Source organism: Netta rufina (assembly GCF_964035555.1).
Source record: "Netta rufina genome assembly, chromosome: 3".
Lineage (NCBI taxonomy): Eukaryota > Metazoa > Chordata > Aves > Anseriformes > Anatidae > Netta > Netta rufina.
Window position 1 is genome coordinate 26,438,732 of NC_140125.1, and position 16,964 is coordinate 26,455,695.

A 16,964-nucleotide genomic window follows, 5' to 3' on the forward strand; every position below is an offset into this window, starting at 1 on the left:
AACGCTGAAGTGTTTAAAGACTTGGTATGAAAACAAAGAACATAGGTAAAATCAAATTAACAAGCAAAGTCACACCAAAGTAAGTCTCATAACTACTTACCGTACTTAATTCATTTGTAGTAAGCTGACGGAGTATAAATTCAAGAATACTCTCCACAGGTGTCATTAGAGATTTCCAAATAAAAGACAATACTTTATCTGTGTGAAAAGCAAAATAAATGCATTAACATACAGAAGTGCACTTTCTTAAATTAATTTATTACATCATATGGATTTAAGTTACAGTGCAAATGTTATACAGTAATACGTATTCAAATGCCTTAAATAAGTATTCAAATACCTTAAAACAGTTCAGTACTGTAGCAACACAAACCTCAGAGTGAAAAGAATCAAACCAGATGATAACCTTTCCTGTGGTTTATCATGAATTGGTGAGCCAAAAAAATTGATGGGACACCCAAAAATAAAAGCTTGATTTTCCATTTTTTAATGCACACTCACCCTAGTTCCATCCCTGTGCACAAACACCTTATTCATAAATGTATTCCTTAATAAAGGACAGAGTTTTCACATCCAGCCATTAATTATATGCAAGAAAAATGCAGTTCTCTCTAATATGTATAGAAGTGAAAACTGTGGGGGTTTTGGTTTTGTTTGGTTGGTTTTTACTGTTTAAAGATAATTGAGATTTAGATAGAGACCAATCTTTACCCCTGGTAAAACACACTTCAATCTGTGCTTCAAAAGGGTGAGAGCTAGCTGGTAATGAAAGCCAAAGAAATAATATATCAACATGAAAATGGAGCTAAAATCCTCTGCATGACCATCCTGATCTAAAACCATCAGTCGTTAGTTTCTGTATTTAGGGGAGTTACCCAGAGGATACATCTACTGATTATTTTTCACTTGTTGACCTTGAGTTAGACTTAATTCATCAAATTTTTATGAAATGGAAGAAGACCTTCAAAAGGTAGAAATATAAAAGGACTTCCAGAAGTTCCAAATTAATATTGTTGCTGCATTTCTAATGCTTTATGTGTATAGAACAAGCAGTTTAGCTATGTCATATTACTGATGTTTAATCATTTTTTTCTTAAAGTGACTGAAGTTTCAAATCACTAAAAAGTCTTCTGCAATTAAAATTCAGAAATTCTTCAGATAAAACATTTAAGATAGAAAACCACAATTTGCTACCAGTGGCTCTGTAACACTTTCGAAAACAATAAATAGCAAATACTTACTGTTTAAAACAGTGAAGTCTCACAGCTGTATAGACAGCAAGACCTCTGGAAAAATACTGCTGCTTTCAGATATATGTCTATCCCCATTACAGCATTTTTAAATAAAAGCACTTCCTAATTATTATTATTTTTGTTTTAGAAGCTTAAAAAAATTCCTTTCTTCTTCCCCAATATTTTCTCATTTTCCAGTTGACAGAAAGGACTGTTCACCTTCATGGCAACAAAGCTTTTGCATTCTACAGCATTACATTTCCCACCCCACCAACCACCAATGCAGTCTATTCGCAGCTCTGGAAGCAAGATTTATTATTTGACTCTCCTGTGCAAGATGAAGAACCATGAAAACATTGTAGGAAATAATATAAGAATTACTTTTCTTAACATAAACAGATGTAATACTACAAGTCCAACTCCAAAAGCCTCTTGAAAGGCTACTGATGGTGAGCTGTAGTATGGCACCTACATGTACAGGAGGGAAGCATTCAAAAAGACAAAGATCCTGTGATGCTCAGCCTTGCAATAGCTTAAGAACTCTGGCAGCAGAACTAATGCTAAGTTAGGCATCCAAATTCCCAAAGCAGAAGCAATGGACTGCATCTACATTAGCAAGCACAGCAGCACATAAAGAAATTATTTATGGAATAAAAACCTAACACGCTGTCTTATGTGTTTTAGAGGGTTCTGCTTCCAGCTTGCTCTAGCCCAGTGCTGTGACCTGAAAGTACACTGGCAGTTGAAACACATCTTCCAATTTAGTTTCATCTGAAGGAATCCACCTCAGCAGTCAGAGACCATCCCACAACAGGAACTGTAACAGCCTGCATAATTAGCATTCAACATTTCAGTCAAACAGCTGTAATTCAAGAGGGGGGTTACTATATAAAGCACTTTTTAAAATTAGGTTAGGAATTTACTTCAGGACTGCATTTAGACATCTTTATGACATCTGGATGCAGAACCCAAAATCGTTTCATCCCCCATGTAAGAGCCTAAATTTGTGGCCCCTGCTCCAAAGTATACTCTTGTATTTCATGTTATAAAACACTGAAAAAAAACAAACAAAAAAAAAACACACAACAATCTGGTGAAGCAGAAATTGAATGTCAAGATCACTCGATTTAGTTCTGTATTCTAATCACAACAATTATGTTGCCACGTTTCACTTGCTCTCAGGAAAAAAAAAAAAAAAAACAATAGAGCTGTTCTGGTTACACATTGACAAAACCTTTGATCAAAGGAGTAGTAAGGACTCCACAGCTTTTGCCCGGACTTTGTAGCTGAAAGGGCTACATGTTGTTCAATCTGTGGGGGACCACATCAATCATGCCAGCAGGCTTGTGCTGAAATGAGCACCACTTAACCCTTCTGCTTTTGACCAACACTAAACTAAAACAAGTCAGTTAAAGTTGCCAGCTAAAATCACACCTAAGATTGTGAAATAACTAGCGTCATCCTAACTTCTGCAGTCTGAAGAGCATTAACTGAGAAAAAAATACCTACCAGTCAACCCAGAGAACAGCAGATCTAGGAGGATCATTTTATGCACTTGAGTAAGGCTCTGCCTGAACCTGGGGTAACTAAGCAGGTTAGGCTGGGCTTCTGTACTAACTTATTTTTCAAGTGGCTAAATGATTTTTGAAATCCATACATCAGCAAAGAACAGGCCTACAGATACTTGTAATACGGGCACATTCTCCAAAATTTAACTAACTGCAAACCTAAACTTAATGGATAACAACTGTTTTTTTTAGGATTCCACATTCTCAATTCCAAGTCCTTGGAAACCTTCAGAAGAGCCTTTGTAGGACTGGACCCACAGCCTGATTTCATAAAATATATGTCAGCTTGTCCACTTAAAAAAAAAAAAATCACTTCTAGACTAGTATTAATTCAACAATATAGCCTTAAAACATTAAGTACCTTATTTTTAGTTAGACTATAATTAACATAAGACACAGTATACTGAAGATATCACTAACCATCTTGTGTATTGGAACATTTTAACGAACAGGTCTGCAATAACTTCAAGAGAAGCTGTAGGCTTTTATCTGTTTTCAGTGTTGGTATGTAAGCATTACTGCCAAGTTTCATCAAGACATCCAGCAGAGGGTTCAAGAAAGCCTCTAGTTCAATCCATTCTATGTTGCTTTTTCCACTACACAAAAACAAAAATTAAAAAGAAAGTCTTCTTCTGAGTATCTGCCTTAAGTGCTGAAGTCACTTACTTATGGAAATAAATAGGACACAGGTTTCCAAGCCTCTTAAGTATCTATAAAAATGTTACCCAGTAAGTTTGCAGCAACAGTTGGACAAGGTCTAAGGGTCTACCAGGATGACCCAATGTCTACAGAGACAAATGGACAACTTCCCATCTTGATTAGGCTTCTATCAGACCCTTAGGGCATAGGTGGATAAGAGAAAAAGAGCAAAAATGTAAGCTAAGATAATTCATACTTACCTGGATTTATTCCTCATCTGCTCCACATCAGCAGCCAACAGTATCATTGTTGCAACAAGCTTAGCTTCAAACCAGTCAGGCATAAAGCAATTTTCTCCTAATTAAAGATATTTTAAGGTTTCCATAGCATTTAGAAAATAGCATTTTAAAATAAAATATTTAAAGAAATTAATAGTATAAAAGCAACTACTTTTAAAAATAATATTACTATTTTTTTTGCATTCTTTTATCTAAATACAAACTCTTTTCCTCTACACATCGTAGAAGTTGATCCCATTTGCCTCTGCACCAAAATCAAATTAAGGCAATGAGCTGTATTTAGTAGCAGATTTCCCACAGACTTATCTACTGCTTTTAAAAACATATTAGCATATTCAAAATAAGTCAAATAAAAGTTCATATTTAAGAATGATGAATGCCAATGCCACAACTTTAGCAGAATTTGACTAAGTACAATATAAACAAATTAGTAACTTCTAAAATCCAAAGTACTTTTTTAAAATTATCTTTAAGAACTTTTTATACTAACAAATATTGAACTTACTTTCAGATGCTGGTGTCTTAAGATACTCTACCACAAGACCTCGTACATACTGATATAGTGATGATGTCTCTTGATGCTCAAAATCAGAGCGCACAGACTTTCTGAAGTTTCTGTCATTCACTTGCAGCCAACTGCAAAGCTAAATTAAAATCAGTATGTTACTATTTAACTGTATCTGCTAGCTCTGTACTGACATTACTTTAGCAAGGTAACAACAGTATGTTGAAGCACTGTCAAATATGAACTGTCACATCAGCAGATCCACACCATGGAAGGCTTTCACTGGAACTACTGGGAGGCCTAACAGACTACTCTCCTCAAACACACAAGAAGTTTCTTCCACAGACTAGTTCAGAGCACCCAAAAAAATGAAATTATTGTTACCATTATAAGGAAAAAAATGTCTTCAATATAATACTGGTAAAAAATTCCTTTATCTCAGAAAAGGCTTCTGATCATTGTATGTTATCTAATGAGAGCTGCACTTTTATTTCAACTTCTGTGCCAAAAAAAAATTGAATAGGATGAAGTATACAGCATATATAACGAGCTTACTCTGCACAAACCTTTTTATCATACTGCTGCATAACAAACCCAAACTATGGCTACTTAATCATCTGGTTCTGCAAATCCTATACACAAAATGATTTCTTTGAGTATTTCCATAGCATTTTGCACCTAACAAAGACATAACACATACACCCTCTGTAAATTTGCAATTCAGAATCTCACTTTACACCCTAGCCACATTTGTCCTTTAGAGATTCCCCTGTTACTCTTGCCTGTGCTGGGTTCATCCAAGCAACATGCAAATCAGAGGCAGCTCATACATTTTTTGGCCCATATACTGGCCCGTTCAGAGATTCTCAGGATGCACACCGTCTCAGACACTACCTTCAGAACTAAGAGAAAGGGAAAACATGCACCATTCTAGCAGACTATCACTCTAAAGATAAACTTTAAAAAAAGAGTTTTCTTTTCCATCAAATTAAGTTTTACAACATAGTTTAGGGGAAAGGAGGAAAAGGAATTAGCCAAAGGAGAAGAAAAAAAATATATAATATAGAGAAATAACTGCCTGTAGATCCGATGACCAAGAACAGCTTCAGCTGAGGATGTTACATCCACCTGGTATCCTTAATAAAAGTAGAGAGAGAAGCCCAAGTCGTGGCTCTGTGGATTCCATAGGATGCCCTGCTTCGCACTCTCTCCTTGAAGTTACCAACGATTTAGAGGAGTGAGCATGGATCCCTGATGGGAGAGATTACAGATGCTAGTACATGCTTACCAGTAGTTATTTTAGTTCCTACAACAATGGCAAAGGATGCAGAAGACTAGGACTGTGATGAACACATCAAAGCCTCGTACAGGACCAGTATTCAGGGGCCAAAGTCTCAGTAAGAACTGATTCTGATTTGCATTTCAACATGGTTAAACCCAACAGCTGCAATACTAGATATACTAGAGAAACTCTAAGAAATGTGGTGAAACCACGGGAAGAAACGGGAGCTTGGTGTATACAAGCTCCCATGTTCAAAAAAGCCTCTGCTTCAAAAAAAGATTTTTCTTCTGTAGAACTGAGAATTTCTGCATGAAGAGAGGGAAAAGTCACGTTTTTCTTCCCTCCCTTACTTTCAACAACTGTGATGTTGACAACCTTCAAATTCCTTTTTGTTTCGAATCTGCCAAATAATTTGTTTAGGGTTAATGTTAACTCCTCTGTAGTATTAAAGAAAAATCAGAGCTTCCAACTGAAACATAAATCCATTAAGACTCCATATCCAGAAAGTCGTGAATGTGTCAATGCAGAAGTTGCTAACCATTTAAATATTAATAATACATCATGTATTTGTATAGGTATTAAAAAAAAGTGTTTAAAAAATATAAGTAGCTTTAGTTCTCACCTCTATCCATAACATAGTATCTCTCCTTAATGATTCATCTGGTCTAAGGCACAGAATAAAGCTTGAAACTTCTGGAAGAGACACTTTCTCCTGAAGAAATCAATTAAGATACAATAGTTTTTAACATAATATGTAATGAATAACATCTACCTAAGGATTCAGGAAGTCACTTTCATCTAGCAAATGTTGTAGAAGAAGAAATAGACCTTGCCTTTCCATGGTACAGACTTGTTTTTGGCTCTTAGGGACCAGCTTATCTTTATCAAGGAATATAACTTAATTCTCCAAAGTATTAAAATCATAGAATGGGTTGAAAGGGATATTAAAGATCATCTAGTTCAAACATGCATCTGAAATCTATCTGAAAATTAATGAATGACTAGAAGAATAGTTATATCTATTATTAACACCTTTTAAATGAATGACATAAACAATCAGTCACCAGTAAGTCTTATTCCTCTATTTCTGAAAGGAAATTTCTGTTCCTCTAGCCGTAAACACTCAACACAGAAGCCTGTAATTGAAGGGGAATGCTGATACTCCCCTCAGCTAAAAAAGCAAGCATGTTATAAGACAACCAGAACATAATTCGACTACTGAATATTTTTTTTTTCTATTTCATTATTAATAATAGTTTTATCATTTTGATATCAATTAGTCACAAACAAAAATGCAAATCTAATAAAGCCAGTTGTTCTATGTTATGACTAGCAATTTTTTAATCATCTGTTTACACTGTACAAGTGTTGGTTCATTTCTGTCATCAGGAAGAAAAAAACTCACCACATCTGTCAAATGCATAGCTGTTTGAAGAAGATAGCATTGAGCAGCTCCACGCAACAAAATCTGATGTGTAATCATGGTACACTGTAGCACATCTCTGCAAAGAGAAAAATATGTGCTGTAGAAAATACACGTTTAAGAAATTTAAGAATTTCCTAATTATTAACGATTTTCCACGTAGTAGACTGTATTTAACAAACATACTAAATATAACACAATCTTTGCCCTAATCAGACAGAATACAACCCTAATCCCAGACTACTGCTCTACATACTTTCAAAAATTGAGGTTAAAACTTGGATAAACATATACGACAATACTAGAAGTACTGAAAAAGCACAGGAAATTTTTCACATCAGTTCAAACTGATAATTTAATGTTTGCATTTCTACTTCTAACAGATAGGGAAGCAGATTATGTTTGTCATCAAATTCTTACGCTAGTACTGAAAGAAGCTGGATGAAACCCTCACTGCTCACTTATCAGCAGATGTGTCTGTTTTATTCTTTGTAAATTACTTTTATTCACTATTCCTTAGTCCACCCATAAGATTTTAGTTCAAAGCTTCAAATTCAGTTAAACTGAAATAATTACTGACTTAACAGATCTGGAAAGTGAATGCAGGCACTTCCAAAAAATCAGTGCAATTAAAGACGAAGTGCATGCCAATAACTTTCACCTAGCTTTCTATTTACAGGTCTTTCAGGTATCAATTTGTGAGCTGTCTCCAGATGCAGATTGAACATGATATTGAATATGTAGATGAAAATGATTGAACATGTAGATGTAGAACATGAACTAAATCCCGGCTCTCTAAACGTTCCGCATGTTTCCTTACAAGAAGTAAGAAAGAACGCAAGGCAGTAGAGGTTTTACCTTAAAGCCTGAAGTCCATCAGTGCCCAGTACTTTACATGCAGGGATACACGCCAGAGCCATAGAAAGAAACAAGATGGGAACAGCACACCAATGCCGACTTGTCATCTTCTGAATAAACTTTAACAGGAAACTACCTTAAAACAAAAGTAAACAAAAATAAACAAATCAAGTGTGATTTTCTGCTTTCCAATGCATTTAAATGACAAAGACCCCAGCAGGAGAACATTACGATGCACTCACATTGTACATTTAAAATCATTTCTGAAAACTAAATGAATGACAAGGGTGTCTCCAAGTTGCTAATCACAGAACACTGACTTTTTGATAAATAAAATACATGCAATAGGAAAGGGCAAAGAAATAACAGCATCTACGGCACTACAAGCATGTAAGGTGTTTTCCACAACAATATGTACCTGTGAATAGAGTATATTGAATAGAGCTGGTTCTACCCTAATTTCATCCCATTAGACCATACATTAAATTCTGGTCTGTCAAAGGTTGCTCCTTTTCAGCCTACACTACCACCAAAATTTGGGAAACATCCCAGAAATCTTCCTGTATCCAACCTGACAATAAAAAGAAATAAATAAAAAATCCTTATTCAGCTTCTGCCTTAGGGCTTCAAAAGAGACAGAGTGTTGACTACACATGTTGTGACCAAAGAGGTCTGGCAGATTGTTTGTTTTTATAAATCAACCTAACGAAAAAAAAAAAAAAAAAGGAAAGAAAAGAATATCAACACAGAATAGTTCTAAAGATTTTACACAGCACAGCATTATCTAAACTGACAAAGAAAAAATCTGCAAAAACTATTCATCTTCAGAACAACGGGTTGTGGTTATTTTTGTCTCTTTTTTAATATATATTAAAAAAAAAAAAAAGTGCCCTCAAGTTTCCCTTAAAACAATTTTGCAACTTGTTACAGCAGCATCCCTCTAAGCCTCTGAAGAATTCTCTTTTCTGGGAACTTCACTGTCATAGCGAGAACTACTCCTTTTTTCCCCCTCAAGTAATGTGGAAAAATTGGGATAAATGCTTACATGGGATATGGAAAATGACTCCACAGTTTTTATTTGGTTTCTTTATTTTAAAAAGATAAAGGTGATATTGAAACATACCTTTTTCTTCCTCTGGAAGAAGCATCAGGTAAGTAGCCAAAAAATTCTGCAGCCTCATTCCCAGTGGAGGACAGGCTCCCATTGACTGACCTGGTGTCCTGTTAAGTTTTAAAACAGCAAATACACAACTGACATGTTAACAGCTACAAGTAGGATTGACCTTAAACAAAACCAGAATGGTTAATCCACTGCAGAGACTGTCCCAATAGGCCACAGAGATGCAATGCGTCAGCCTGCTCCCTCCACTGTGCCCAGCAGTCCAACAGTAAACACAGAGAGGACGAAGGTCACAACAATACCAGCCTCCCTACAAGGACATGGTACAGCATCAGCACACTCAGGTATTCAAGTACAACCTCAAGTAAAGTTACTGGACTGGGAGCATCAAATGTTGAGCCCACAGTAAGAAATGGCACTACAGGTTCAACTTTGTGCCTGCACTAGCAGGATTCTACAGGCCTTTGGACAAGCAGGTTACCAAGACCTGTGTATAATCACTACTTCTGGTATACTCACTCTTGTTATACTACTCCTTGTATAATCACTCTTCTACTTTCAGATATATCCCAACATGTTTCACTAGAAGTATTAAAGCTATGACAGAAGATTATAAAGCCTTAACTCAACACCATTCTAACTTATAACTCCACTTAAAGTACACCAAAACATGCAGCATTTGCTGCTACTTTTGACTTCCCGTGTCTGATTTGAAGTGTATGACCATGCAAACCATACTGCAGCCAGCTGAGGTGACAAACACAGAGCTGCTGCAAGATCCTGAAGCAAAGGTCACGTGTCCTGTCATGTTTAGATGAAACAACATATTCTAACTATGCTTACACAGGTATCCAGAACAACCAAATCCAATCTGACCACTGGTTAAGTGACAATCATATTTCCCTCTCTCCTGAAGCGCAAAAACAATGTCAACTCTTTGAGCTGCCAAAAAAGGTCTGCCAGTCAAGGCTACTCCAACTGAGTTGGAGTTTGATTGTTAGCCAAACGTTCATCACCCAAGACACTCATCTGGAATAAAGTGCATTCAGCAATTTCCCATTCTTAGAACTTTCCATGCAAGTAACACAAAGGATTGAAAACCACCAGTACAATGAATGAACACCAACTTGTAACCCCTCCAACTTTTATCTGTTCATTACGTATTTATACCCAAAGAGGCCACTGTCACGTCTCTAACAGTCTGCTCTGAAAAGTCTTTTATTTGCCAAAGGATAGTCATCCAATGGTGGAAAAAAAATATATCTATCAGTTATGATTTTGCAGCAATTAGCGCAACCCCTTCTGTCTGTGCAAAAAAGAAAAGAAGATAAATATTTCAGAAAGTTACTCACTTATCGTATCTCACTTCATTTCCAAATTAGTATTTTAACACTATATGCTAAGCAGAACCTTAAGGCATTACTAAGTTGCTATCACTAGGATGGAACTGAACCTGTTTCATCTCTTACTCACAGCCACACATCTTTCCCAAGAAACTCTCCACCTGTCAGTGAATTTAGCAAATACCATTTATTTACTAATATACTTTATCCAAAATTTTACAAACATGCTCAAACCACTATTGGTAGAACACACTTACAATAATCAATACATTTAATAATCAGTGGCTTACCTGCCATAAAGGGAACTTTCTGAGAGGGCATCCATTAACGGCCCGATAACAAACTGATAAAAGGGAGGAACAATGAGTAAATGTACACTTGCAAGGCAGTGATACATAGAGACTAACTAGAATTATTCAACCTCACTTTAAAAGTAAAGAAAGAATCAGAAATTAGAGAACACACTTGGCAATAATAACTATTAGTAGCAAAAGAAGTTGGAAACTAAAGAGAAGGGGGTGCAGGAGACTAAACAAGCAGAACAGTATTTTTTTAATAGGTAAGTTTCACAGAGCATGGTGAAAGCTGCAAGCACAAAAAGCATTTTGGGAAACAGATGGAGAATGGATGGTGTTCAGCATAAGAAAGGAAAAGATATTTAAACATGAAATAGAGGAAAGATTAGAAGTAGAAGAACATAATAGAAAAGACTATTATACTACTAAACCATCCCTAGAAAGATTAAGGATGTGTTCCTTTTTTTTTTTTTTTTTTTTTTTTAAAGGTTAACTGGATTTCAAGTTAGTGATCAAGAAGCAAACTTAATTTGTATAAATCAGAAATATTAGCCTTTGAGGGCAATATGACGAGGAGAAAGAAGCAATGGTAATACAACACAGATCACTTCTTAATGAAGTGTAGGCTGGTTGGGGTATCAACCTATACATGTTACCATATAAAAAAAAATAAGGACTTAAAATATGTCTTCCCATATATGGAATATATGTACATGTATTTTTGAAGGGAGATACAGTAATACACTGATTATACTACACACATTCAAAATATCTCCCAGGGTCAATGGATCTTAAAAATCAGTCCTTAAATAGGAGACACTGTGCACAGACAAAGTCTGTTGACCAAGTTTACCCAAAACTCTGTTCAACCAATTGATCTAATAATTTCGGAGAAGATCAGGAACTGTGGAAGTCTGAAGCATCAATTATTCCCCTGCTAATGTAACCCTTGATAAAAAAAATTCAATAAATTGGGTGGTACATTTACTTAGAGCATTAGCTTCAAATATGTGGATGAATGACTGCATTTAAGGACCCATTTCCTGTAGCCTGGCTATTTTCCAATTAATTTTATATTTGACATCACTTACAAATATTGCCATCGCTCACACAGGTAAATAAAGAGGGTATTTTTACAGAACATTCCTAATTCCAACACCACTGATGCAATCAGCATTAAGATACATTACAAGTTAGAACATCTACTTGTTCTGGCAAGTAACCATAAAACCCTTACCTCCGAAAAGCCAAGAGAACTGGGGAGATGCTTTGTTTCATAAAGCTCTAAAAAATGAAGAATGCCTTCCTTTGTCAATGTCTTATTCTCACTCTCAAACATTCTTTTGTAGATGCACATGTGCCATGATGGGTGAAACAACCAACAACCTGTTACAAAAGCAAACTCTTCTAAATTAACAGTGACGGATTAGTATACTCTCTATACAAATCTATGTTTTAAGGAAATTCATCAAACACACATACAATACATTGACATTCTGGATAACGCGATAGTCAATACACAACACACTTCAGAAAGATTATTATAGCTGCTAGATTTATAAAAATATCCTACTAAATCTCCCATTAAAAAAAAAAAAAACAGTAACAACAACAACAAAAAAGTAAATGCCCAAGTAAAACAAAACATAGAGGGGAAGTGCCAGGTAGTTAGTTCTGCTAGCAGGAAAAAAAAAAAAAAAAAAAAAAAAAAAACAACTTCAGAATAAGATAATAAGCAATATGGTAGGATTTCTTGTTGCTGCATCTCAGAGCAGCACTGACCGTGAAAACTTAACAAAAAGCTGCAAATAAAATGAAGAGAAATGTGAGAGCTAATCACCTAATACTTTAGAGATGCTTCAGAAAATTTTGTCTTACCTTTTTCCCCTGAAATAGCATGTTCGTATAAACTGTTTAGTTTTGGTAATACTGGCTTTATGACATGGATCTGAAATGCAAATCAGATACAATGTAAGTAGTCAGTTTACAATTTCAAATCTAAGAACTGGCACTTAGTGGTGAGCTAGAACTTACTATCAATAGCATCAACGTAGCAATTGACAATAAAACTGCATTTAAATAAACAAACATACTCTGCAATGCCTGTGCAACTGATCCAAGGACTTGGTGTGCAACAGGAAATCATATTCTAGAGATTAAGACGAATTGTTACTTCTATGCTACTGTATCATAACAGTAATCCTTCCATTCATCTCAATTACAGTGTGAAGCTTTCAAATCAAACAGCACAAACCTCTGAAGTTGTTTAAACACTTTGATAATCACTATTCTCTCAGTTACAGGACAATCGTGCACAAATAATGCAAGATAAGTAAACTACAAACAGGTAATCACAACTAGTTTATACCATGCAATTGCAGAGGGTCTCAGGTCAAAAGCAATCTTTCTACCAAGTTCACTGGCCTCTGAGTCAAACTTGGAATTACTTCCATCCAAGGGCACAAAGTGCTTTACTTGGAGATGTAGTGCCATCTACTAAGAAGAGGTTACTGAGTGCAATAGCCTGATTTTTGCTGAAAAATGGGTTACCCCACTGGGTAACCCAACGGGTCTTGCAATAAGCTGCAACCTGGGTTTCCCTTCCTTGGTTCAATGCACAGCCATAACCAGATTTCAGAGAGAGATGGGAATGTATTCCAAACTATGCTTGCTGCATTTTAAAGATTAAAAATCAGAATAAATCATGCCTGACGTTGCTTAAATGCCTTCAATCGCCAAAACTGGAAATGTTTATACTGTACGGGCCAGAAGCTATCGCGCGGGAGCTGCCACCAGGCTTTCCGGCGCCCTCACCTGGTTTCCCTCCAGGGTTTCCAGCACCAAGATGTAGGTCTCCCAGAACCGCAGCAGCGCCTCGTTCTCCTCGGCAGACCACCAGAAGAGGCTGGGCTCTGCAGGCAACGCAAAGAAGCGCTGAAGCGGTGCCACAGAAGCCCTCAGGGGAGGGACACACACACACAGCAGGGACCGGGAGGCGACACGGTGCCTCCCCCCCCCCCCATCCTCCCCTTACCGTCCCCGCCGTCGGGGGGGCAGCGCAGGCAGGCTGCCTGGCCCCCGCAGAGATCCACGGCCCTCTTCAGCAGGTAGCGGGCCCTCCAGCGGCACAGCCCGTCCCCCTGCGCCAGCCCCTCCTGCACCAGCCGCCAGAAGCGGGGGCACAGCCTGGCGTCGGGCCCGGCCGCCGCGCCGCGGGGCAGCAGCGCGTCGCACAGGGCGCTCAGCGCCAGCAGCGCCCGCCCGGCCCTGGGGGGCTCCCCCGCGCCGGGGTCGCCGCCGGCCCCCAGCAGCCCCTCCCAGACGCGGCCCAGCGCCTCGCCGCTGCCGCCCAGCGCCGGCAGCAGCCGCCCGGCCGCCAGCGCCGCCGCCGCCTCGGCCTCGCCGTCGTCCCGCAGCAGCGCCAGCGCCGCCGCCACGCTCCGCGCCACCAGCGCCGGCTCCTCCAGCCGCGGCGCCGCCGCCGCCAGCGCCTCCACCGCCGCCTCGGCTGCTGCCCCCCCGCCGCCGCCTCCTCCCTCCAGCTCGGCCAGCGCGTCGCGGGCCAGGCGGGCGGCCAGCGGCGCCCCGCAGAGCTGCACGCAGTGCCGCAGCGCGCCCCGCAGCGCCCGCCCCAGCCGCAGCCGCTCGGCGCACGCCGCCCCCCCGGCCGCCCCCTCCCCGAGCCGCAGCAGCGGCCGGCAGCGCTCCAGCGCCACCTCCCAGGCGGCCCGCCGCAGCGCCTCGCCCGCCGCCCGGCCCTGGCCCTCGCCCTCGGCCGCCGCCAGGCGCTGCAGCAGCAGGCGCAGCGCCTCCGCGCGCTCGGCCGACAGCGGCGCGCACACGGCCCGCAGCAGCGCGCAGGGGTCGCCGCCGCGGGCCAGCAGCGCGTCGGCCAGCACCACCTCCATGCTGCTGGAGGGGGGCTCGGCACGGCACGGCACGGCGCGGCGCGGGGCCGCTGCGCAGGCGCGGCCCCGGAGCGGAGGGGAGGGGAGGCGGGGCCGGGCCGCTGCGCCCCGCTGAGGGGAGGGGAGGGGCCGCCATGTTGGGGGGGCAGCGTGAGGGGTGGGGGGCAGGCTGGGGGGCCCCTTCCAACCAGGTGTAGTGCACAAAGTGTGGTGTTCGCCCATGGCGCGTGCTTGCTGTTGCCATCTCTTCCAATAAATAAATATTTTCTAGTTTCAAGACCTGACCCATGATCATGGCCATTGTTATAAATGAAGTCTCAATCTGAATTTGGTAATATTTATAAAAACAATATTTCTAAAAGGTATAAAAGGCAAGTAAACAGCGCTGGGTGTGCAGGGAGTCTACGCTCTACCAACACGCACACATGAAGATCAAACATTCTAAATACACGGAACATTGCTTTACATACTAAACCCAAGTATGCCTATACATACGTACAATCAAAAAAGGTAACAAACAATCCTTTAAGCTCTGTGACCTAACAGTCTTCATTTTCCATTCCTTTTCTTGATTACAAACAAGTCTCCATTTTCCATTCCCTTTGAACAATAAGTCTCGCTTTAAGTTGTCAAGCAACTCGGCCTTTGGGCCTTATGTATCCCGTTCTTCCCGGATCGAAGAAAAGCATATCCATCTCCTTTTCAAGGCCAATAGGTCTGGGTCAAAAGGCACGTCCAGGTCACCAGGGGGCGTAACAGCAAAGGCCTTCGACGGCTGTAGCAGCAGAGGGGCCCATGGCATAGCAAGAGGATCAGTAAAGGAGCCCGCAGCTCCCTCACTATCTGGCAAACCACACGTTTGTGATTGTGGCTCCACATGGCTCTTTAAGGCCTCAGAGATTGCTCGCCAGGTGACAAGCAATCCCAATGCAACCTTGTCGTTTTTAGTTGCAGAGTCCCACACCTTGACCTCAGTTTGGTCCCATATTTCAGGATCATAAACTGTGTGATTGTTAATAAAGAGAATAAGCTGTAAGGTTACCAGGACAGTCTTTGTTTCCAAGGACGTATGATTCCCCATAATACGCAACTGCTTACCAGCGAGAGGCAGTTGTGTGTGCGGGTCCACTTCTCTCAGCTTGAGCTTCTTTCCAGCTCCAGTGTGCCATTTCCAGCGACTTTCAGTCGTTGTTTTTTTTTTTTTTTTTTTTTTTTCCTTGAGAACAGGCTCCTCTCTTATAACCTTCTCCCCACAGCAGTCCTTTTCAAAAACAACTTTTCATTGGTCAAACAACTTTGCATATAACAGCAACAGCAAACACACAGAAACTTCCAGAAACTTCCATGCCTCAACCTCTGGAGAACAAGCAACCCAAGGCTGCATAGAGTCTCCTGAATCACCCTTCTTTGTTCCCTCTAAACTCTTTTACATTCCTGATGACCTCATCGTTAAGAGTCTAATGTTATCATCAACCACGGGGCTTGCTGACCCCCATGGCCACACTCCCACATCTCTCCTTTCTTCATTAATATCAACCATCTTCTCGACATGAATTACCACTCCATATATAACATGACCCATGATCATGGCCATGAAGCCTACCTGAGAGCCCTTCATCTGCCCCATAAAACACTTTCTAGTTTCAAGATCTGACCCATAGTCGTGGCTGTGAAGCCTACCTGAATGCCCTGCATCTGCCCCGGGAAAACTGTAGGAAAACAGGGCACTGGCACCATGCCGTTAGCTCCTTACCTGTGTGCCAGCAGCTGGCGTGGGGACCAGGGCAGTTTGATGTAGCCAAAAGGGACAAAGGAAAGCAGGCTGATTGCCAGGGGGTGTAATTTCTAATTTCTATCTTTTTTTTCACAGCACTTCGAAAATGGTCACAGACTGCTGTCCGGGAAGATGTCACAGAGAGAGGTAAACGTGGAACTTTCTGGTCCCATGAAAGCAAAGGACAGCAGATTCCCTGCACAGCAGCAATAGGAAAGCACAGTTTCTGATGGATATGGGAGTTACCATGGCTAACTTCTCAGGCATCTAATGAAAAAGGCCTCTTGAAGTTTTCACTGTGAGCTCCCACTTGATCTTTTTCTCCAAATCACACAAGTATAGTCTCTCTCCTTTCCCTGGCTACCCACTTCCCCGATACATTTTTGAAATTTGTGATCTTTGAGAGTCTACTGACTGCAGAAGAGCTGAAGCTTGTTACTGCAAGGGACCTATAGTGTGACTGACTGCCCATGAGGTAAATTCCAGAAAAAGAAGGGGAAAAAGAACTATTTTAGACCTGCTAGTTAATGTGGTTTCCGTATGCCTTCGCAGTCTGCATGTATTTAGTTACGTATAAAATAGATAATCCAGAAAAAGTTTGAGAACAATTCAAATTCATACATTTGTTTAAATGTAAAGTAAAATATAGCGCTTTGTTTCACACACACACACACAAAACCAAAGCAAAGCAAAGCAAAGCAAAGCAAAACAAAACAA

At 40.2% G+C, this 16,964-nt stretch overlaps 1 protein-coding gene across 1 annotated transcript in view; it reads right to left on the minus strand.

The window, feature by feature from the left end:
• The window catches only part of TARBP1 (tRNA guanosine 2 -O-methyltransferase TARBP1), a gene marked incomplete at its 5' end in the record, with an annotated part of 34,818 nt that extends 20,345 nt beyond the window's left edge, over positions 1-14,473 (minus strand). Inside the window, 13 exons of the mRNA XM_084284243.1 lie at positions 101-198; positions 3,221-3,396; positions 3,700-3,796; positions 4,244-4,382; positions 6,148-6,237; positions 6,931-7,027; positions 7,807-7,942; positions 8,930-9,027; positions 10,560-10,612; positions 11,803-11,951; positions 12,444-12,513; positions 13,380-13,477; positions 13,600-14,473. Coding sequence (XP_084140369.1) covers positions 101-198; positions 3,221-3,396; positions 3,700-3,796; positions 4,244-4,382; positions 6,148-6,237; positions 6,931-7,027; positions 7,807-7,942; positions 8,930-9,027; positions 10,560-10,612; positions 11,803-11,951; positions 12,444-12,513; positions 13,380-13,477; positions 13,600-14,473 — 2,175 coding nt within the window. The remainder of the gene's footprint in view (positions 1-100; positions 199-3,220; positions 3,397-3,699; positions 3,797-4,243; positions 4,383-6,147; positions 6,238-6,930; positions 7,028-7,806; positions 7,943-8,929; positions 9,028-10,559; positions 10,613-11,802; positions 11,952-12,443; positions 12,514-13,379; positions 13,478-13,599) is intronic.
• Between the last annotated feature and the right edge of the window lie 2,491 nt (positions 14,474-16,964).